The sequence below is a fragment of the Perissodus microlepis genome, chromosome 1 (assembly GCF_051167445.1).
Source record: "Perissodus microlepis isolate ML-2025 ecotype Zambia chromosome 1, ASM5116744v1, whole genome shotgun sequence".
Taxonomy (NCBI): Eukaryota; Metazoa; Chordata; class Actinopteri; order Cichliformes; family Cichlidae; genus Perissodus; species Perissodus microlepis.
In genome coordinates, this window is record NC_140461.1 from 4,546,519 (window position 1) to 4,570,182 (window position 23,664).

The 23,664-nt window shown below is 41.8% G+C and overlaps 1 protein-coding gene and 1 pseudogene across 1 annotated transcript; one reads left to right on the top strand and one right to left on the bottom strand.

The window, feature by feature from the left end:
- Window positions 1–705: 705 nt before the first annotated feature.
- Window positions 706–18,409, top strand: LOC146393177 (adhesion G-protein coupled receptor G1-like). The gene is made up of 14 exons (XM_084927402.1): window positions 706–760; window positions 2,006–2,124; window positions 4,230–4,305; window positions 4,465–4,606; window positions 5,312–5,431; window positions 6,133–6,258; window positions 6,380–6,425; window positions 8,842–8,936; window positions 10,703–10,821; window positions 11,065–11,333; window positions 11,416–11,503; window positions 11,784–11,913; window positions 12,074–12,230; window positions 17,054–18,409. The coding sequence occupies exons 1-14, from the start codon at window positions 753–755 to the stop codon at window positions 17,146–17,148; spliced, it is 1,590 nt and encodes a 529-aa protein (XP_084783528.1). The 5' UTR covers window positions 706–752; the 3' UTR covers window positions 17,149–18,409.
- A 1,284-nt stretch (window positions 18,410–19,693) lies between these two features.
- Window positions 19,694–19,812, bottom strand: LOC146393178 (5S ribosomal RNA; annotated as a pseudogene).
- Between the last annotated feature and the right edge of the window lie 3,852 nt (window positions 19,813–23,664).

Sequence of the window (23,664 nt, forward strand, 5' to 3'; positions counted from 1 at the left end):
GAAACCATTTCTTTTTCCTTGTCCCTAGTCATCCTATTTTTACTCTAAATAGATGAAATGACACAAACACACAGTCATTAAAGGCATGCAGAGTAGACACATTTCAGATGTGTCCACTAGCCTTTAGCACGAAGCTTTAATTTAGGGTAATGACAATGTCAGGTTTCATCACTATGACTTTGTTGTTCATGCTTTGCAATGCAAATCAAGGTTTTTATTCAAAATGCATAACTTTAACATGAAGAGATTAGATACAGCTAGTTTCTCACAGACTTTAACTTCGAATTTCATTCTTATAACAACGGGAGGAAAATTCCAATATACATAAATTGTTCAGCTTAATCTCTTTTTGAAATCAGAATTTGGATCAGTTTTATTACCAATTTTATACACAAATAAGGTATTTGTCACAATTTCATGGTACTTCATGGTACTTTCTGTTCAATTTGACCTGCTTTAAGGGAAGAAGTAGGCTTGAAAAGAATGTGTTTTAGTGCTGAAAATGTGAACAGTGTTCAGTATAATATTTTTAATAACGTCATCCTGTATTTGCTGCATGCTCAGTAGTGACAAGGAAGGGAAGACGTGTATTTTTAGCTTTCTAGCAAGTTGATACTTCCTCTTTCTTACTTAGAATGTCATTTACATTTGTTTCATCAACTTCCTTTACACCTCTTCATATTCAGCTCTTTTTCCCCCTGCTGTCACTTCTGCTGTGTTCTCTGTCCTGGTGAACTGATTTCCACAGCAACATGCAAAGGTAAGCTACGTTTTGGTTCACTTTAAGGTACATTACACTTTTTGTGTTGATGCTAATAACAAGGATTAAAAAAAATATACATTTTATTTCAATGTATTTATTAGGATTATTGATAGTATTACTAATAGTAGAAGTAGGAGGAGAAGAAGTTGTATTAGGTTTATTTCTTAATCTGTGGGGTTTTTTTTTAATAAGTTGGTGCAGTCTCTAAAACTGGACATCTTTATGTAGAAAACATCTTGTGGAGTAGCACTTTGACTGATGAGTCTTCAGGGTGATGGTGTGAGAGCTTTGGTGGCTGTCTCAATATCTCTACATTGACTAAAGGTCTTACTTTGTCAAATAGACCACAATGATAATTTAGCTTTAAATATCTTTGTAGTATTTGAATTTCAAATTGTTTAACAGTATAACATTAAATCATTTAGTGTGCTACAGTACAATGTAAGATGCTATGACATGGAACCAATACCACCTCACATGTGTCCAGTTAGACAAATTTGAACATCTGAACCTGTTACTCATTTACAATCAGTTTGCTGAATGGTTATAAACAGTGTTGATACTGATAACATGTAATAAGTTCTGGTCTGTTACATTACCACTGCATTCATTACTCATGCTGCATTCCATTCTGAACAGTAATAGGTGGTTTGCCCCTGTCTTTTGAATATAAGATGTGGGAACATTCCTTGAATTATTACACCTACTTTTAGTGGAAATGCAAAAGTATTACTAATATTTAAGAATGAAAACAATAAAGAATTAAGAATAAACATGTAGTTAAGGGTATGGGATGGCCATACATCAAAGGAACATTGACTTTCAGTTTGAAACAGGAGCGAGGGCAGTTTCCAATGGTTTGATGACCCCTCCATCCACCGAGACCTCCTCTTGTGGCTCAGTTATATGGTTATATGGCTCAGTACCAACTTAAATCCCTTTATCCAATCATACATTCTGTGAGACAGTAAAACATAACAGTTTTTCACTCCCCGTACTGTACAATCAAATTACCGTTTTTAATCAATTAGAAACCTTAAATGCGGTGGGAATGATTTTCTGTCTACCTTCAGCATAATGGCAACAAAATAAAAAAAGACAAATAACATAATGCTTGAATAGCTTTGTAAAATAATTCTAATCTAAATGAATCAACTAATTTTAATCTGAAAGGAACTTTGACAACATTTGATGGAAAAGCATAGATTTTTTTTTTCATTCTAAATGTGAGTCTCTTCACAGGAAGAAGAGCTGGATATTCTGGTGGCTGATGTCTTTTGTGTCTTATGAAATGCTTTATGAGAATTGGGTGTCAGGACAGGGTTCCTGTGAGACTAAATGCAATATAACATCTAACATAGGTAAGTTGTTAACTGCTGTAATAAAATAATTATTTAAATCTGGGGACAGCAGACAATTTCGATTCTAACCCAAGAAACAAGGGGTGTGAGTTATTTACTTTTTCCTTTTTCCTTTTATGAGTTTATATAAACTCGGCTTGTTTTCTGTCAGTCTTTTAGCTACATGTGTTTATTTCTCTCCTACTCCTACTCCTCCTCTTCTATTCTACCACAGCCCTAAAATGTCAGACATAAAATGTTATGTCCCTTTAAATCACTTTACTACACTTTAGAAGAAAGCATTCAATCCTCATTTAAATGTTCTTTAAATTTCTTTAAGTTTAAATTTCTTTAAGTGTTTTAGTTTAATAAATAAACTAAAACACTTTCAAATCACATGAGCCAATATTTTATTCAGAACAGAACAGAAATAACACAATAGATGTTTAAAATTAGACATTTTTCAATTTTAAGCACAAAATTAGCTCATTTTAAATGTGATGCTTGCTACAGGACATGTTTACCACAGTGTAGCATCTGCTCTTCTTTTCAAAACATTTTGAAGACGTCTGGGCATCAAGGTTTTGAGTTTCTCGGGTTTTGGTGTGGGAATTTGTTTGATGTAGTTTTAATGATGCACCAAATGTTCTCTATAGGTGAAAGATTTGGAAAGCAAGCATAGCAATTCAGCACCCAGACTCTTCTCTGATGAAGCAATACTGTTGTGATAGTGGCAGTATGTGGTTTTGCAATTTCCTGCTGAAATACAAAAGGCCTTCCCTGAAACAGATGTACTCTGGAAGGGATCATGTGTTGCTCTAAAACCTTTATGTATTTTATTTTATAAATTTTTTTATGAGGATTTTGTTTATATACAGAAAAAAGAACATATTGCAGATGACAGTTCCAGTGTCACTGGTGATGCCCTCCACTCCCGCCACCCAACAAGTGGCTCCAATGCTAACCCGAATAGGAGGGGGTCCAAAACCTTTCAACATTCAATGTTTCTTCCAAAACACGCAAGTTGCCCATACTGAATGCATTTATTCCAACACATATCATCAAAGATGCTGACTTTTGAATTGAAAGCTGATAACACGCTGGAATGTCTCCCACTCTTTAGCCTGGAGGATGAGACGTCTGTGATTACCAACTAGGATGTCAAATCTGGACTCGTCTGGCCATAGAAAACGTTTCCATTTTGAAACAGTACATTTCACAGATATGACACCGCCTCTCGATCATGTTCAAACATGGCTTCCTTTTTGCATGGCAGAGCTTTAGTTAGTATCTGCAGATATCATATCAGATTGTGCTCATCGACAGTGGTTTCCTGGGCCCCTTAGTAATGTCAGTGACACAATCATGCCGATGAATGATGCAGTGTTGTCTGAGGGCCCGAAGACCACGGGCATTTAATAAAAATTTTCAGCCTTGTCCTTTATGCACAGAGACTGTAGCACCCTCAGTGTAAATGGTTACAGACGCATCTCCAGTTTCTCTGAATCTTTTGATGATGTCATGCATTGCAGATGATGATGTTGAGGAACATTTGAAGTATTCCACAATCTTTTAAGGTACTCTTTCACAGATTGAAGAGCCTCTGCCCATCTTTTCTTCTGAGAGACTCTGGCTCTGTAAGACATCCCTTTTATAGCTTATCGTGTTACTTGCTAGATGTTCTCCCAGCTGAAACGTTTTGATCTTTCTTGCTATTTCAGCCATTGTTTGTGACCTGTATCAAGCATCAAGTTTGAAATGTAAAATTTCTCAGTTCAGACATTTATTATTTATGTTTTGTTGTAAATAAAATATTAGCTTGTGTGATTTGAAAGTCTTTTGGTTCTCATCTTTGTCAAAATTTAACGAACATCCCTACTTTTCTGGAATTCATGTTTTCTATACTATAACTTGTTTTGAACAGCCATTTTTCTTGCATGGTGATATTGCATTTAAAAATGAACCCTTCAACTCTGCTTCTCACATCTCCATTCCCCTATAAATGTCTTCATAACGAAATATGAAATTGTATAATGTTTTAAGATTAAACTTTCATACATTCTGGGGACATGTGGGTGGTTTAATTGTACAAGGGTAAAATGTGTGTTCTTACATTTTCTCTACAGGTCGTAATCATACAGAGTGTTGTATGAATTACACAGACAAGGTTTTGAGAACTGGAAACCTCACTGACGCTATGACGTAAACATTTTAATTATTACACAAAATTTTCAGTATTTAAAACAAGATTTCAAATTTGTGTGGTTTTTTGTGTTTATTAATTATTTTGAAAAAAAATTACATTGATTAAAGGATGTAAATCATTAATATTGTTAATATTTTCCTATCCTCCTCCCCAAGAGCCATTAGGACTCTAGAAAGTGTTCTAGAGAGAACAGAGGTGAATGTGAGCATGCAAGTGTGTGTCAAAACTTTTGTGGCGCTTCTGCACAAACCCAATGATACCTTTGGAGGCCTTAAAATGTATGCTGATGACACACAGGTAAAAAAAAAAAAAAGAACATCACACGATCCTATTGAACAATGGTTTGTAGTCAGAGTCAAAGTGTAGCCAGAAATACCTACCAACTACTGAGCTGATATTTGGATCCAATTTTGAGGTTGGGTCAGATATTGGTTAGGACCTGCTTTTTTAAGGGCTGATACATTGTAATAAGTCTAATGTTCTGTTCAAGGTAATTATGGGGAACTTAATTACCTCGAACAGGTAATTAACTCTTTGTAAAAAAGGAAATAATGGAAATAAATGTCAAACTAGGAAAGCTTTTATTAAATTTATGACAACGTCTTGGCATTTCCTTGAGTGTTTTACTCCATTTCTATTTGTCAGCTCAAATCTGTGTGCAAGGAAGTGAAGAAAAATTCAGCCCACTTTTCTTTACACATTGTTTATTTCACTGAAGTCTGTGGGCATTCGTTTATGTGCAGATTAAGGTCTGGATAGTTATCAACATTATATTTTTATATTATAATTATTATATTTCTTATAAAATATTATATTTTACATTTTATTATACTTTTTGTGAAAAAGTTGGGAAAGTGAACTTTTAAATTCAGTTCACTTTCCAAACAGCAACACCATGACGTCAATGTATTTTATTTACAATGTCAGTAGCAAGAGTAGCATTATGTTACTGCTATTTACATGCAGTTGTTTTCTGTTCTTGGCATGTTGATGCTGATACAGGTAACACCAGATGTGCCTCTTCTCAACAGTAAAGTCCTTGTCCAGCTGCCAAGAGAACTGGGTGCTGGACCGAATAACAAGATTGTGTTCTGCATGTTTAAATGGCCTAAAATGAACGAGGTCATAAACTACATTTTCTTATATAACAATATGTAGGAAAAGGATTTGGTGAGCTATAGAACAATAGGATTTTTGCCAATTTTGTATTTACACATTAAATTTAAACTACCGCTCACGGAGCTCGTGGGTTTTGCTTGTTTTAGTCTAATGAAATAACATTTGGATTTCAGGTTATATTTTTTTCTTATTTTTACCACTTGTTAGGAAATATGTATTTCTAGCTAATTTAGTAATTCTTTAGTGTTTTTGGTGATTTCTAGTCTTTAGGTTTTGTTATTGTGCCTCCTTTGTTTCCCTTGTGTGTGTCTAGTCATCCTTGTCTCTATTTTTGTGTATTTCCTGGTTTACTTTGACAGTCCTGTGTCCCGGGTTAGAGTATTCTGTTTTGCTTCCTCCCCATCTTGTTTGTCAGATTAGGTTTAACTGTGTCTCCCTTCTGTTATGTATTCCTTTGTTAGCCTCTGTATTTATTGTGTGTTGACATTTTATTGATAAATAAAATGTAAATTAGTACACATATTTTTGAAGGAAGCTGGGTACACAAGGAAAGAATAATCACATTTTTAACTAAATGTAAATTACTTGAATATCAAACAGTGCATCTAGATCATTGAGTAGTGTGTTTTTTTCCCCCGAAACTAATATTAAAACGGTCTTTGCAAAATTGTTAAACCAGCTGACAAATTTGCATTTTATTGTAGAGCGTTTTTGGAAGCCCGCATGAAGTATATGATCAAAGACTGGTTGGTCTGAGTGTGCAGGACAAGAAGATATCAGGACTGCAGGAGCGTATCAACATCACGATGGAGTTTACCATGGATATCAAGGTAACTATCCTTTTTTGATCATTTATTTCATTTCTACCTCTTGTTACTTTATTGCATAATTAATTGATACATATAATATGCTGTACATTTTGTACAAACATGAAATATTTTTGTGTCATAGGAAACTCAAAAACCCTCGTGTCATTTCTTTAATTATTCAACATGCAGTAAGTAACAAACATCACATCTGTCATGAACAGTAATGTACACTGCTCAAAAAATAAGTAAAGGGACACGTTTTAATCAGAGTACAGCATCAAGTCAGTTAAACCTATGGGCTATTGGTGTGGTCAGCTAAGTAGCAGAGGGGGTAGATACTTTGGCGTTAATAAAATTAATACCAGGTGTACTAGATGGATAATAATGAGACAAACCCCCAAAAAAGAATGGTTTTACAGTTGGTGGACAACGATATTTTTCCATCTTCATCTATTCTGTTTTTTCACTAGTTTTGCATTTGACTGGGATCATTGTCATTACTGTTAACATGAGGACATACATGAACCCTACAAAGGTTGCAGAGGCAGTCAAACTCCTCCAAGATGGCACATCAAGACATGTCATTGCCAGAAAATCTGCTATGTCTCCCATCACACTTCGCAAGAGCATAGAAGAGATTCTAGGAGGCAGGAGGTTACTTTAAGAGAGCTGGAGAAGACTGTTAAAGGTCCTTAACCCATAAGTACCACCAATGCCCTTTGTGTAAGGAAGAACAGGAAGAGCACAGCTAGAGGCCTACAAAACAACCTCCAGCAGACCCGACATCCTCAAGTAGGCTCATTGATGCCTTTGTCCAAATCTAGGAGGAGATCGCCAGGGACACCATCCACAGTCTCATTAGGAGCATGCCCCAGCTTTGTCAGGCAAGCACACAAGCATGTGGGGGACATATGAACTACCAGTGATGGGAATAACGGCGTTACAAGTAACGGCGTTATTAATGGCGTTACTTTTTTCAGTAACGAGTAATCAAACTAATTACTATTCCTATTGTTACAATGCTGTTACAGTTACTAACAAGAAAATGCGGTCCGTTACTATTTTTCAACAAACAGACGGTTGAAGCTGTGTTCAGCTTACCGCATCTTGTATCAGTTGCATGGAAGTAGCTGACTACGTATGTAATCTGGACGCTACAGCTTTAAGCAGCTGCGCGCGCTCCCGCGGACGGTGATCACGATCACTGTCTAGCACAACACCTGGAGCTAAGGGGGCAAAACAATCGCATGAGTGCTGCTGTTTGACTGAGGAAGAATAAAGTAGTCGTGGTAAGCCAATCACATGACCACTTAAAGACAAAGCAACAAGGTGATTTATACCAGTTTATAAATTGCGTTGATAGGCCACGTAAAACCAGAGTCATGATAAACAATATATACGCTGCGTTTTTCCTCAATAGTTTCGTCACGTTTACTGTCTAAGGACAGCGCAGCGAGCACTCTCTGCTTATGAGCAACCCCCCCCTCCCAAAAAAAAAAAACAGGATACGTTTTAGGAGTGACGGCGAGAGAGAGAAAGACAGCAGAAAAAGAGAGAGAGAGAGTTTTGAGATGTGAGAGATTTGTGACGTTTAGCGTCTTTGGAGTGTGTAGTTAATATGTTGTCTTGTGTAGTTAGTGTGTAGTGTTGTGGGTAGTTTTGTGTTGTGTGTCAGAACAATGAGGCGACTGCTGTCTCCAGGTAGAAAAAGGAGTGATACACCTGCTGCTGTCAGGCCTGCAGGTATCAGGCTGTGATGTTCTCCTTTATAGTGGACAGAAATTATTTTTTTGGAGTGGAACAAATAATTTGTGTGGCATCTTATTGAATGCAGAACGTTTGAAATGGTTATTTAAAAAAATCAAGGTAAAAGGTAAATTGATGCAAAACTTGTGAATAGGATTTTAAAATTGATCATTTATATTTGCATTTAAAGTTCTGAAATATGATTCATTAAACATGTTTGTGGTTGTTAAAATATTACTTTTTCTACTCTGATTTTACGTTTTTTGTCTGATTTTAGATCAATTGTGTTAATACAGTGTGTCGAAATGAAAACATAACTGTAAATTCAGACACGTAAGGTTGTGCTTAAAAGGATGATACCAAACAAGGCAAAGTAAATAGTTTTTAAAGGTGAAATGTGGAGGGAAAATCAAAAGTAGTTTGAGTAGTTAAAAATGTTAACTAACATTTACTAACTCAGTTACTTTTTTGGAGAAGTAACTAGTAACTATAATTAATTACTTTTTCAAAGTAACTTGCCCAACACTGCGAACTACTGAGTACCATTTTGAATTGCTGCAAAGGAATTCAACCCACTGTAGGTTTATATTCCCTTTCTATCAAAAAATGTGGGATCTGTTCATTCTTAACACATTACCCAGTTGATATCATTATAGATAACCAGCGTGATTCTTTTCCCCCTCAAAATCTGATGTGTTTTTAAAGTGTTCCTTTAATCTTTTTTTGAGCAGAAAGACACCTATTTCTTTCATAAGTTGGACTCATTGGGGTTTGTGTTTTCACTCAGGGCCCCGACACTGAGTTGATGTTCAGAAATGTGATCTTTTGCATAATGGATCTGTTTGTTTTGTTTACCAGATTTTAGTGAGGATGGCTGCCTCACACACTGGACACGTGGTCAGACTAACATCACCTGTTCCTGTAACCACCTCACATACTTTGGTATCCTCATAGTAAGATTGGACTCATTCATTATATAAAGAGGGATTCAGTGAACTGCAAAACAAAGTATAAATACAACATCTTGTAAAGAATTTGATACACCTACCTCTTGTCCTTCTGTCTGTCCATCTCTTCTCACCTATGTCAACAAACATTTATCTGAACTGCTTCAAACTTTGCAGCTGAATTTCTTGGGTCTCGAGTTAATGTGTTAGTGATTTGATGTTCATCAGATGAGTGGTTCTCATATAAGTCTGTTAAAAAAAAAGAAGAAGCCATTCTCCATCAATTGGTTTTCCCCATCTATTTCTGGCACAGCATGCTTGGGAGGGGCACATTAACATATAGACATGTTTGTTTGGCTAGCTTCACAAGGACATGCCAGACCATTAATCAATCTACCTTAATTTTACCTCAAACCTTCAAACAGGCTTGTCAAGTGGTGTGGGGCAAAAGACAGCAAGCTTAAAAAAAACCAGCAAAATTTAGTCATAGTGGTGACTGAAAGACGCACAGCTTCTCAGAAAGATAAGTGTTTTAGATTTCTTCTTTAGATCTTCGGTTTCCTCAGTTTCCTTTATCAGAAATGGTGAAGAACTCTTAATAAACCCATAAACTTGCACAGCTACACACACATACAAACACCCGCACACACACACACGTGCGCGCACGCACACACACACACACACACACACACACACACACACACACAACAATTCAGGAAGTTCGCATGTGATATAAATTTATAAATTAAAGTGACTAAAACATGGGTAACTGTGCGCTCATTGTATTAGTACAACTAATGAAAGAAAAAGCCAGAAGCATCTTTTATATGTTAGCAAATCTCTTTATCCGGTGTGTGAAAGTAAACAATGTAGTTTGCTCTCTGCATGCAAAGAAAAGAAACATTTTTGCCATGTTACTGCACGTGTATGTAATAAATGTGCAGTTTATATAACCTACACATTCATTGAATGTAAAAATTATGCATGCAAATATAGTAACAAATATGATTTGTTATAAATGTAGATACGTTAGTTGTGCATTTCCTTCTTTTTCTTCTTTTCAGTTTGGTTTCATTCTTGATGGTGCCACTAGATGACACCAAACTGAAATGATTTCTTGTACAGAATGTGTTCTACCTTCACCTGCTCTGCTCAACTTGTTTTCATTCAAATTACTATCCTGCCCTGGTCAGAGCATGGGAATGTTACATGCAAGCCAACTGCTAAGGGCACAGTCTGGCTTGCGGCATAGCCCATCATTGCACCTTTATTCCTCTGACCGCACTTGAAAACACTGCAGCCAAAACTGTCCACACTCACACAGAGAAAGTGTTTGCATTGTAATCACACACACAGAAAGTGTGCAGTGCTGTCTGTTATTGCATGCCTTTCCTGTATTGCTGCTATGTTGTATTGCTTTTCATGTTAACTGTTTGTGTGTGTTGCTCGTGCTTGCTTACCTATCGTTTGCCTCCGTTTGCCTCTGTTGTTATGTTATGCTTGTTATGATTGTATGTAGCATATTTATTTAATGCTTTATTTTATTTTTCAGATATATTCAGCTGTTCTTTTAACTTTCTTTTTAGCCCTGCCCCCATTTTCTTCAAGGGACTTGTACCATTAGGAATGACAAGCATACTTATTAACTTAATGGGTTAAAGTTAAAGTTACAGTGTAAAAATAATAATAAGTAAGAAAGTATTTGCTTCTGGAATGTGACTAATTGTAATACAAATAGTGAAAGATGATATAATCACGTGTTTTCTCCACAGATACCTGATCCTTCCATCACAAAGAAAGACCAAGAGATTTTAACACACATTACTGTGATTGGCTGTAGTATTTCCCTTTTTGCTTCGGTCATAGCCATTTTGCTCTTTATTACAAACAGGTAATAAATTCATTTTTCATATTCTTCCCATCTTCATCAGTTCTTCCACTCGTTTTTAGTACCTCCTGTAATCTCATTTGCCTCAGTTCCTGTCCTCTTTTTCTGAATCATCTCTTACAGCAAATGCTCTCTTTATTCTGTACTTATCACTTCATCTTTTCTTTCTTCTCTTTTTACGGCCTACTATTTCTCCAGTTGTGATACAATATGTTACTTATCACAGATCAATTCTCTGTGTGACAGAAAACTCAGAGAAGATGTCTCTATGAAGGTCCACATCAACCTTGTAATTGCCCTGATGCTCCTCAACCTGCACTTCCTGCCCAGTCAGGCAGTGGCAGAAGGGTCTTCCTCTGGACTTTGCTTATACATGGCTCTTTTACTTCATTATTCCCTGCTGGCCACTTTCAGCTGGATGGCCTTGGAAGGTTTCCACTTATATCTTCTCCTGGTCAAAGTCTTCAACATCTATGTCAAGAAATACCTGCTCAAACTCAGCGTGGTGGGATGGGGTGAGTGGAATAATTTAATCAGGAACCTGTCATTATCAATCTGGAAATGGTATGGTGAATAATTTATTTTTTTTGGCTCCAGGCGTCCCTGCAGTGATTGTGTCAGTGGTGGTGATCATAGACAGAAAGTTTTATGGTCAGGTTGCTCGGGAAACATCTAACTCTACAATGTAAGATTTGCTAGCATGTAAATTCAGGAATAGTAGTTTACATTTACTTATTAATTGTTTTACACATGGGTTTTTGTATACATGCATGTTTATTTTTTTAAGGGAGAATCAGAAAGCTTCATTTCACCAAGCATCTAACTTGCTAAAATTGAAACATTATTTCCTTTGTAGCCCTGGGGATGCTTTTACTACATAGATCTGCATTAATGTGTCTTTTACAGAGCACATTGTTGATTTTTCAGTTTGTGAGGTTAAAACATGATCTGCTTTTTTTTAATAGATGCTATATAACCGATTACTACGTGAAAATATGGACTACAGTGGTACTGTTCAGCTTGGTGTTCCTCTTTAATGTAATCATGTTTGGGGTGACAATCAGACGTGTTTTGATTCTCCACCACACCAGAGAGGTAATTCTGTAGTCTTAAAATAAATATTTAAGTAGTAATCCATCAGTGTATCCATTGGAAACCCAAAACCAGCAATGAAGTATTTTTTTTATGACAATTCAAGGTCTCAAACTTAAGATTGTGTGTAACCTGGTATGTCATTTTATATTTGGCAAATCAGTTTGGGCAGAATAACCTTGAGAAAGCAAAGAAAGACATTTGCTCCCTGGCTGGAGTCATGACTCTGCTCGGCATTACCTGGGGCCTGGTCTTTTTCTCATTTGGCCTCCTGACCACTCCTGCCCTCTACCTCTTCTGCATCTTGAACTCACTGCAAGGTCTGTAAACACACACAATTCAATTCAATTCAATTCAATTTTATTTATATAGCGCCAAATCACAACAAAAGTCGCCTCAAGGCGCTTCATAGATACAGAGAAAAACCCAACAATCATATGACCCCCTATGAGCAAGCACTTTGGCGACAGTGGGAAGGAAAAACTCCCTTTTAACAGGAAGAAACCTCCGGCAGAACCAGGCTCAGGGAGGGGCGGCCATCTGCTGCGACCGGTTGGGGTGAGAGAAGGAAGACAGGATAAAAGACATGCTGCGGAAGAGAGACAGAGGTTAATAACAGATATGATTCAATGCAGAGAGGTCTATTAATACATAGTGAGTGAGAAAGGTGACTGGAAAGGAAAAACTCAATGCATCTTGGGAATCCCCCGGCAGCCTACACCTATTGCAGCATAACTAAGGGAGGATTCAGGGTCACCTGGTCCAGCCCTAACTATATGCTTTAGCAAAAAGGAAAGTTTTAAGCCTAATCTTAAAAGTAGAGATAGTTTCTGTCTCCCGAATCCAAACTGGAAGCTGGTTCCACAGAAGAGGGGCCTGAAAACTGAAGGCTCTGCCTCCCATTCTACTTTTAAATACTCTAGGAACAACAAGTAAGCCTGCAGAGCGAGAGCGAAGTGCTCTAATAGGGTGATATGGTACTACAAGGTCATTAAGATAAGATGGGGCCTGATTATTTAAGACCTTGTATGTGAGGAGCAGGATTTTGAATTCAATTCTGGATTTAACAGGAAGCCAATGAAGGGAAGCCAAAACAGGAGAAATATGCTCTCTCCTTCTAGTCCCTGTCAGTACTCTTGCTGCAGCATTTTGGATTAGCTGAAGGCTTTTCAGTGAGTTTTTTGGACATCCTGATAATAATGAATTACAGTAGTCCAGCCTGGAAGTAATAAATGCATGAACTAGTTTTTCAGCGTCACTCTGAGACAGGATATTTCTAATTTTAGAGATGTTGCGCAAATGGAAGAAAGCAGTCTTACATATTTGTTTAATATGTGCGTTGAAGGACATGTCCTGGTCAAAAATGACTCCAAGGTTCCTCACAGCGTTACTGGAGGCCAAGGTAATGCCATCCAGAGTATGAATCTGGTTAGATACCATATTTCTAAGATTTTCAGGGCCGAGTACAATAACCTCAGTTTTATCTGAATTAAGAAGCAGAAAGTTAGCGGCCATCCAGGTCTTTATGTCTTTAAGACATTCCTGCAGTTTAACTAATTGGTGTGTGTTATCTGGCTTCATGGACAGATAGAGCTGGGTGTCATCTGCATAGCAGTGAAAATGTATGCTATGTCTTCTAATGATGCTGCCTAAGGGAAGCATGTATAATGTAAACAGAATTGGTCCTAGCACTGAACCCTGTGGAACTCCATAATTAACCTCAGTGTGTGAAGAGGACTCTCCATTTACATGCACAAATTGGAGTCTATTAGATAGATATGATACAAACCACTGCAGCGCAGTACCTGTAATACCTACAGCATGTTCTAATCGCTCTAATAGGATATTATGGTCGACAGTATCGAACGCTGCACTGAGGTCTAGCAGGACAAGCACAGAGATGAGTCCACTGTCAGAGGCCATAAGAAGATCATTTGTAACCTTCACTAAAGCTGTTTCTGTGCTGTGATGAGCTCTGAAACCTGACTGAAACTCTTCAAATAAACCATTCCTCTGCAGATGATCTGTTAGCTGTTTGACAACTACTCTTTCAAGGATTTTTGATATGAAAGGAAGGTTGGAGATTGGCCTATAATTAGCTAAGACTGCTGGGTCTAGAGATGGCTTTTTGAGTAAAGGTTTAACCACAGCCAGCTTGAAGGCCTGTGGTACATAGCCGACCATTAGAGATAGGTTGATCATATTTAAGATCGAAGAATTAATCAATGGCAAGACTTCTTTGAGCAGTTTTGTAGGAATGGGGTCTAAAAGACACGTTGATGGTTTGGAGGAAGTAATTATTGAAGTTAACTCAGAAAGATCAATTGGAGAAAAAGAGTCTAACTTAACATCAATGGTACTAAGAGTAGCTGTAGATAATATTACATCTGTGGGATGATTACTGGTAATTTTTTCTCTAATGATAAAAATTTTATTTGTGAAGAAGTTCATGAAGTCATTACTAGTTAACGTTAAAGGGATGGTTGGCTCAACAGAGCTCTGACTCTTTGTCAGCCTGGCTACAGTGCTGAAGAGAAACCTGGGGTTGTTCTTATTTTCTTCAATCAGTGATGAATAGTAAGATGTTCTGGCTTTGCGGAGGGCTTTCTTATAAAGCAGCAAACTATTTCTCCAGGCTAAATGATGATCCTCTAAATTTGTGACACGCCATTTCCTCTCCAGATTACGAGTCATCTGCTTTAGGGTACGTGTTTGAGAATTATACCACGGAGTCAGGTACTTCTGATTAGAGACCTTAGTTTTCACTGGAGCTACAGTATCCAGAGTCGTACGTAGTGAGGAGGTGAAATTATTAACAAGATAATCAACCTCTGTTGGGGTAGCGTTCAGATAGCTGCTCTGCTCTGTGTTGGTACAGGGCATTGAAGATGATAACAGTGGGTGGATTATATTCTTAAACTTAGTTACAGCGCTTTCAGAAAGACATCTACTTTGATAAAATCTACTCTCCACCGCTGTGTAATCAATTATTGTAAATGTAAATGTTATCAGGAAATGATCAGACAGGAGAGGGTTTTCAGGAAACACTGTTAAATGTTCAGTTTCTATGCCATATGTTAAAACAAGATCTAGAGTGTGATTAAAGTGGTGGGTGGGTTCTTTTACATTTTGAGAGAAGCCAATTGAGTCTAATAACAGACTAAATGCCATGTTGAGGCTGTCATTTTTAGCATCTACATGGATGTTAAAATCACCCACAATAATTATTTTATTTGAGCTCAGAACTAAATTAGATATAAAGTCTGAGAAATCAGACAGAAACTCTGTGTAAGGCCCAGGTGGACGATAGATGATAACAAGTAAGACTGGTTTCTGAGTTTCACAGCTGGGGTGGACAATGTTAAGCATCAGGCTTTCAAATGAATTAAAAGTCTGTCTTGGTCTTTCATTAATTAATAGGCTGGTGTGAAAAATTGCTGCCACACCGCCCCCTCGGCCTGTGCTTCGAGGTTTCTGGTAGTTAGAATGACTCGGGGGTGTTGATTCATTTAAACTAACATAATCATCCTGCTGCAACCAGGTTTCTGTAAGGCAGAGTAAATCAATTTGTTGATCAATTATTAAGTCATGTACTAACAGAGACTTGGAGGAGAGAGACCTAATATTTAATAATCCACATTTCACTGTTTTACTCTTTGGTTCAGATGTGGATACTGTATTGTTCTTTCTTTTTGATTGTTTATGTTTAAGTTGTTTGTTGCTGGTTTGTTTTTTGTCTTTTTGGAAGCTGACACAGTCTCTATGGAGATGGTTTTTTGGGGGGGTAGCAGGAGGAGAGAAGCTGCAGAGAGGCGTGTAAGACTGCAACTCGGCTTCCTGGTCCCACACACACAATCATAGCGGCAGAGTTGACAATGTGGATTGCGCCCATAGAAAAACTGTGATTAAAGTTTCTAGAAACTAGACATATTGCCATTTTCACAGTTCATTAATTCAACAAACAGGGTTCTCAGTCATATGTGCTAAATCTCGCTTTGTGGAAGTGCATGTTGCTATCTTGGAGGATAGAGTTCTGGCCCAGACTGTGAAGATATGGGACTGCCACTGGTTGCAGAATCTCATCTCAATATCTCTGTTCCTTGACACAGATGAAACTGATGACAAGGCTTGCTTTTCTAGTAAGGGAGCTGCTGCCTCACAGCATCACACTGATTCCACCAAACACTGTCACCCATGGTGCAGCAATCAGCACATCATTCTCTGTGTTTGCTCCACACTTTCACTCCATGCCTTAGGCAGATTCAGGACACATTGCTGAACATAACATTCCTCTACATGTTCGGGTTCTAGTGCAGATGTTGCTGACACCAGCTTAAACAGGCCGGACTGTGAAGTTCAGTCATGTTAAGCCCTGTGAGTCTGGGATAGGCGGTTTGCAGCCTATTCAGGATTGTCTGAGGACAGAGTTGTCAGCCATATTGTCCTGCAAACTTTGACTTGAAAGTCTGCCTGCAGTTCCCAAGTGCTGACAGAATGAGGACACAGTCTTTTTGTGGTGTCGTCTTCTTTGGACGCCCACTTTGTTGGTATTGACAAGTTTTTTTATGGGTGGACACACATACTCAACTCTGCTGCTTAATACACAAATGCATTTTCCTTATAGATACCATTTAAGGGGAAGTAATAGTATAAGACTCATTAAGTTTAGGGCACACATAGCTCAGTAGGTAGCGTGGCCGCCCCATGATCGGAAGGGCGGGGGTTCGAATCCACTGAGGTATGCTTGCCCAGAGGTATGCATTTAACCCATACCTCTGGGCAAGTTATGGGTCAAATGGAGAGAGTGCTTTCCCCATGGGAATCAATAAAATCCACATTATTATTAAACATCTGCCGTGTAATAATAGACTGTAAATGTGACGTTACTTTCCATTATAGGGGAGACATGAACTCTCTCTTCTGCCTAATGAGGACCAATGAACTATTTAAGATTTTTGTTAAAAATCTGTTTATGTTGACTAAAAGATAGGTAAGATTTTGTGTTGGATATGGATACACAGTGACTTGACAGAGATTTAACACAGATGCATTATTAGAGCCAATTTCATGAACTCATCCTTTTCCCATCTAAACCTGCACATCTCTCTCTCTCTCTCTCTCTCTCTCTCCTTTGTGAATGCAGGTTTCTTCATCTTCCTTTGGTTTGTGATGTCACTGAGAAAGGCTAAAACCTCGGCTACTAAGATGAGCAGTGAAACACGCAGCACTAACAGCTAGTAGCAACACCCCCATAAGAATCTGTGTGTGTTGGTATAATTCATATTGTGATACAGTGACAACATGATTATTTCTTCTTTAAATCATGATGTTTATTTATAGAACAGCACAGCAGAAAAGGCAGCTGAGCAAGTGTGAACATTAATGTTATGTTTGAAGTTTTATTGATGAAATACATGGAGTAAAACATTTGTGGTAAGGAATTAATCTCTCGTAAAAGCAACTTAGAGGATGGTTTCCCTTTTCCCTTTTCCATATTTGAGCACAGTTTTCTGCCTAAAGTCAGTCATTTACATACATGCATTTATAGAATGTTTTATATTTATCTCAGTTATAATTTCTTATTATTTTAATGTATATTAAACAGCAAATTTGTATCTGAACATATATTCTTGCATACCTTGAGTGCCAGTATTAAAAGCATAATCATGTTACTGCATGCTTGTTTAGCCCTTGACAGGAAAACAATTATGGTTTACCGAGTTTATGACTAAAACTGTAGATATCAATGCACGTTAAACCAATCAGATCTGAAAACAGTTCCAACTTGACTCCTTAAGAATCAACTGATATTTATTAATTTGTAGAATACAATCCTAATGTAATGCAATATGGCCTGACAGATTTTTACTTTCATCAACTAATAAAATTTAGAGTTAAAGCAATCTAATGCCAAAATCTTGTTTTATTGTCAGTGGCTGGGTCTGTGACCCAGCATTTTCAGGTTATGTTTTTAATTTCTTTTGTTATATTTTGAGATCTAGGGTTATTATTAGTTTGCCTTGAGTTTTAGTCTAGGTTATGTTTCACCTAGGTCTTCTTTGTTAGTCTGTCATGTATTTCTTGTCTGCGTGTTTCATATCGTCAAGCCTGTGTTATCATGTCTACGTCTCTCCATGTTTGCTTTTTCATTTTGACAGTCTTGTGTTTCCATGTTCAATGTATATGCTTATTTTTACTTTTGTCCTGTGGTGTTATTATGTTCATTCCAGTCAGCTGCTTCCCCATATGTGTATTTCCACCTCCTCTGATCACCTCCTGTGTGTATTTAGTCTGTTTTTTAATTCAGTCTTTGTCATGTTGTCTGTTTTCCTTCCTCCCATGTGACGTCAGGTTAAAGATTTCATGATTCTGTTCATGTCACTTTTTTAATAGAGTTTTCTCAGTCTAGGTTTCAGTTTAGCTTTTCCCTCACTTTGCCTTTTTTTGTATTTCATGTTTAATCAGCCATAATAAACGGCGCTCCTTTTGTTTAAACTCAGGTCCGTCTCCTTCCATGTCTGCACTTGAGTCCCCCTTCTCACTTCCCCTTCTCACTTTGTCCAAAAGACAAAACTCCTAAACACAAACTTAACAATGTAGTGTATGCTGTACAGTGTAGCGAGGAATGCCCAGGCCTCTACATTAGAGAGCCCAAACAGCATAAATGTTTAACTATATACAAGTGTACACTCATACAATACACACATAAAACAATTTAAACCAAAACAACAGCAAACTACATTTTTACATAAACTAAGCACCCTATGGTTAAGACCCGCTAAATGATAATATAAGCTAAATGCTGAGCTTATATTATATCTGTGTGACAAATACCTTAACAGCGGCCTCCCATGGACGAACATGATAGAGCCTGCCTGAAACTAGGAGAAAAATTGAAATGACAAGCCAACCCTGATGCGCGGCCTGTGAAATGCTACCAAGGGGTACTCTGGGACCCCCGGGGTCCGGAGCTGCCCCGACGGGGAGCACTAGGGTTAAGCTCATTTTCGAATAGGATGGTTAGTGAGTCTTGCGCAAAGAGCTCTTCCACTGATGTAGTAATGTCAAATTTTTCAAGCGTTACATCAATATCACTGTACATGCACAGAGCACGTGTAGATGTTTTTGTGCAAACACTCACAATTGTTTATGACGTGAATATTGCAGCATTAAGTATGCATTATAACAGTGCTGTCATGTGCAGCTATTAAAAAAAAGTAGAAACTAATCAATATCCTTCACTCTAAATTGTTTTTTAAATCCCAATAAATGGGTTACAGTATCTACATGAACCCCGTTATCGAGGAAGCCTCTCACTTACGGCCATACCACGCCTGTTCTCATCTGATCTCTGAAGCTAAGCAGGGGCGGTCCTGCATAGTGGCGTCACCTTCACCTTGCTCCATGTTAGAAACTCCATGATATCGTGTTCCCTGCTCAGAGTAGCACACTGATGCGCATTTATTCAGTATTCTTCGGGACCGCAGTCGGCAGCCAATAAGAGTTAAAACTCGTTGCACATGGGTGTCAGGTTGACACTGTGCCCGCTACACACTACAAGGTTAACAAGTTCCTCTCTACTGAGCCCAGACGGACTAGCCACAGACGTTTTCTACATTTACAGAATAAATAAGTTTGTGTATTTCCTAAATATTTCGTTCTTGTTGTTTTGTTTTGCACAAAAGCGAAATGCAATCAGGAGCGTTGTCATGAAGCTTTTCCTGAAGCTGCCTCCACTGAGTGAGCAGCGGCGCCCTCTGCAGTTTGTGTGTGGAAGTGCAAAAGCTTACAGCACCTGGTATTCCCAGGCGGTCTCCCATCCAAGTACTGACCAGGCCCGACCCTGTTTAGCTTCCGAGATCAGACGAGATCGGGCGTGTTCAGGGTGGTATGGCCACGACAGAGCTCATCAGCTGAGACATTTATACATCAGAGCTTCTCGATGGGTGCGCTTACATTAACGTACCCTAATCTAATCTAAGAACACCATGATGACCATGTCGTGAGTAACAAATGCTGCACTGTCCAACCCGAGAAGAAACAATAGACGTTCGTCTTTTTCACAAGGGCAGGCTCCGAAAGCCTTGCCAGCCCTTGTGATCGGTTGGCACCGCCCACCAGGCGTGTGAAAGAAAGAAGAAAAAACCCGGACCGGGCCACCTGGCCACCCTTTGTGCGGATGTCCGCTCCCCAGGCTCCGAAAGCATTGCCAGCTCTTGTAATCGGGTGGCACCGCCCACCAGGCGTGTGAAAGAAAGGAGAAAAAACCCAGACCGGGCCGCCTGGCCACCCCTTGTACGGGTGTCCGGTCCCCAGGCTCCGAAAACCTTGCAAGCCCTTGTGATCAGGTGGCACTGCCCACCAGGCGTGTGAAAGAAGGAAGAAAAAACCCGGACCGGGACGCCAGGCCACCCTTTGTGCGGGTGTCCGCTCCCCAGACTCTGAAAGCCTTGCCAGCCCTTGTGATCGGGTGGCACCGCCCACCAGGCGTGTGAAAGAAGGAAGAAAAAACCCGGACCGGGCCGCCTGGCCACCCTTTGTGCGGGTGTCCGCTCCCCAGGCTCCGAAAGCCTTGCCAGCCCTTGTGATCGGGTAGCACCGCCCACCAGGCGTGTGAAAGAAAGAAGAAAACAAGAAAAAACCTGGTCCCCAGACCGGGCCGCCTGGCCACCCTTTGTGCGGGTGTCTGCTCCCCAGGCTCCGAAAGCCGTGACAGCCCTTGTGATCGGGTGGCACCGCCCACCAGGCGTGTGAAAGAAAGAAGAAAAAACCCGGGCCGGGCCGCCTGGCCACCCTTTGTGCGGGTGTCCTCTCCCCAGGCTCTGAAAGCCTTGCCAGCCCTTGTGATCGGGTGGCACCGCCCACCAGGCGTGTGAAAGAAAGAAGAAAAGAAGAAAAAACCCGGACCGGGACGCCTGGCCACCCTTTGTGCGGGTGTCCTCTCCCCAGGCTCTGAAGGCCTTGCCAGCCCTTGTGATCGGGTGGCACCGCCCACCAGGCGTGTGAAAGAAGGAAGAAAAAACCCGGACCGGGCCGCCTGGCCACCCTTTGTGCGGGTGTCCGCTCCCCAGGCTCCGAAAGCCTTGCCAGCCCTTGTGATCGGGTAGCACCGCCCACCAGGCGTGTGAAAGAAAGAAGAAAACAAGAAAAAACCTGGTCCCCAGACCGGGCCGCCTGGCCACCCTTTGTGCGGGTGTCTGCTCCCCAGGCTCCGAAAGCCGTGACAGCCCTTGTGATCGGGTGGCACCGCCCACCAGGCGTGTGAAAGAAAGAAGAAAAAACCCGGGCCGGGCCGCCTGGCCACCCTTTCTGCGGGTGTCCTCTCCCCAGGCTCTGAAAGCCTTGCCAGCCCTTGTGATCGGGTGCCACCGCCCACCAGGCGTGTGAAAGAAAGAAGAAAAGAAGAAAAAACCCGGACCGGGACGCCTGGCCACCCTTTGTGCGGGTGTCCTCTCCCCAGGCTCTGACGGCCTTGCCAGCCCTTGTGATCGGGTGGCACCGCCCACCAGGCGTGTGAAAGAAAGAAGAAAAGAAGAAAAAACCCGGACCGGGCCGCCTGGCCACCCTTTGTGCGAGTGTCCTCTCTCCATGCTCTGAAAGCCTTGCCAGCCCTTGTGATCGGGTGGCACCGCCCACCAGGCGTGTGAAAGAAGGAAGAAAAAACCCGGACCGGGCCGCCTGGCCACCCTTTGTGCGGGTGTCCGCTACCCAGGCTCCGAAAGCCTTGCCAGCCCTTGTGATCGGGTGGCACCGCCCACCAGGCGTGTGAAAGAAAGAAGAAAAGAAGAAAAAACCCGAACCGGGCCGCCTGGCCACCCTTTGTGCGGGTTTCCGCTCCCCAGGCTCTGAAAGCCTTGCCAGCCCTTGTGATCGGGTGGCACCGCCCACCAGGCGTGTGAAAGAAGGAAGAAAAAACCCAGACCGGGCCGCCTGGCCACCCTTTGTGCGGGTGTCTGCTCCCCAGGCTCCGAAAGCCGTGACAGCCCTTGTGATCGGGTGGCACCGCCCACCAGGCGTGTGAAAGAAAGAAGAAAAGAAGAAAAAACCCGGACCGGGCCGCCTGGCCACCCTTTGTGCGGGTGTCCTCTCCCCAGGCTCTGAAAGCCTTGACAGCCCTTGTGATCGGGTGGCACCGCCCACCAGGCGTGTGAAAGAAAGAAGAAAAGAAGAAAAAACCCGGACCGGGCCGCCTGGCCACCCTTTGTGCGGGTATCCGCTCCCCAGACTCTGAAAGCCTTGCCAGCCCTTGTGATCGGGTGGCACCGCCCACCAGGCGTGTGAAAGAAGGAAGAAAAAACCCGGCCGGGCTGCCTGGCCACCCTTTGCGCGGGTGTCCGCTCCCCAGGCTCCGAAAGCCTTGCCAGCCCTTGTGATCGGGTGGCACCGCCCACCAGGCGTGTGAAAGAAGGAAGAAAAAACCCAGACCGGGCCACCTGGCCACCCTTTGTGCGGGTGTCTGCTCCCCAGGCTCCGAAAGCCGTGACAGCCCTTGTGATCGGGTGGCACCGCCCACCAGGCGTGTGAAAGAAAGAAGAAAAAACCCGGGCCGGGCCGCCTGGCCACCCTTTGTGCGGGTGTCCGCTCCCCAGGCTCCGAAAGCCTTGCCAGCCCTTGTGATCGGGTGGCACCGCCCACCAGGCGTGTGAAAGAAAGAAGAAAAAACCCGGACCGGGACGCCTGGCCACCCTTTGTGCGGGTGTCCTCTCCCCAGGCTCTGAAAGCCTTGCCAGCCCTTGTGATCGGGTGGCACCGCCCACCAGGCGTGAGAAAGAAGGAAGAAAAAACCCGGACCGGGCCGCCTGGCCACCCTTTGTGCGGGTGTCCGCTCCCCAGGCTCCGAAAGCCTTGCCAGCCCTTGTGATCGGGTAGCACCGCCCACCAGGCGTGTGAAAGAAAGAAGAAAACAAGAAAAAACCTGGTCCCCAGACCGGGCCGCCTGGCCACCCTTTGTGCGGGTGTCTGCTCCCCAGGCTCCGAAAGCCGTGACAGCCCTTGTGATCGGGTGGCACCGCCCACCAGGCGTGTGAAAGAAAGAAGAAAAAACCCGGGCCGGGCCGCCTGGCCACCCTTTCTGCGGGTGTCCTCTCCCCAGGCTCTGAAAGCCTTGCCAGCCCTTGTGATCGGGTGCCACCGCCCACCAGGCGTGTGAAAGAAAGAAGAAAAGAAGAAAAAACCCGGACCGGGACGCCTGGCCACCCTTTGTGCGGGTGTCCTCTCCCCAGGCTCTGACGGCCTTGCCAGCCCTTGTGATCGGGTGGCACCGCCCACCAGGCGTGTGAAAGAAAGAAGAAAAGAAGAAAAAACCCGGACCGGGCCGCCTGGCCACCCTTTGTGCGAGTGTCCTCTCTCCATGCTCTGAAAGCCTTGCCAGCCCTTGTGATCGGGTGGCACCGCCCACCAGGCGTGTGAAAGAAGGAAGAAAAAACCCGGACCGGGCCGCCTGGCCACCCTTTGTGCGGGTGTCCGCTACCCAGGCTCCGAAAGCCTTGCCAGCCCTTGTGATCGGGTGGCACCGCCCACCAGGCGTGTGAAAGAAAGAAGAAAAGAAGAAAAAACCCGAACCGGGCCGCCTGGCCACCCTTTGTGCGGGTGTCCGCTCCCCAGGCTCTGAAAGCCTTGCCAGCCCTTGTGATCGGGTGGCACCGCCCACCAGGCGTGTGAAAGATGGAAGAAAAAACCCAGACCGGGCCGCCTGGCCACCCTTTGTGCGGGTGTCTGCTCCCCAGGCTCCGAAAGCCGTGACAGCCCTTGTGA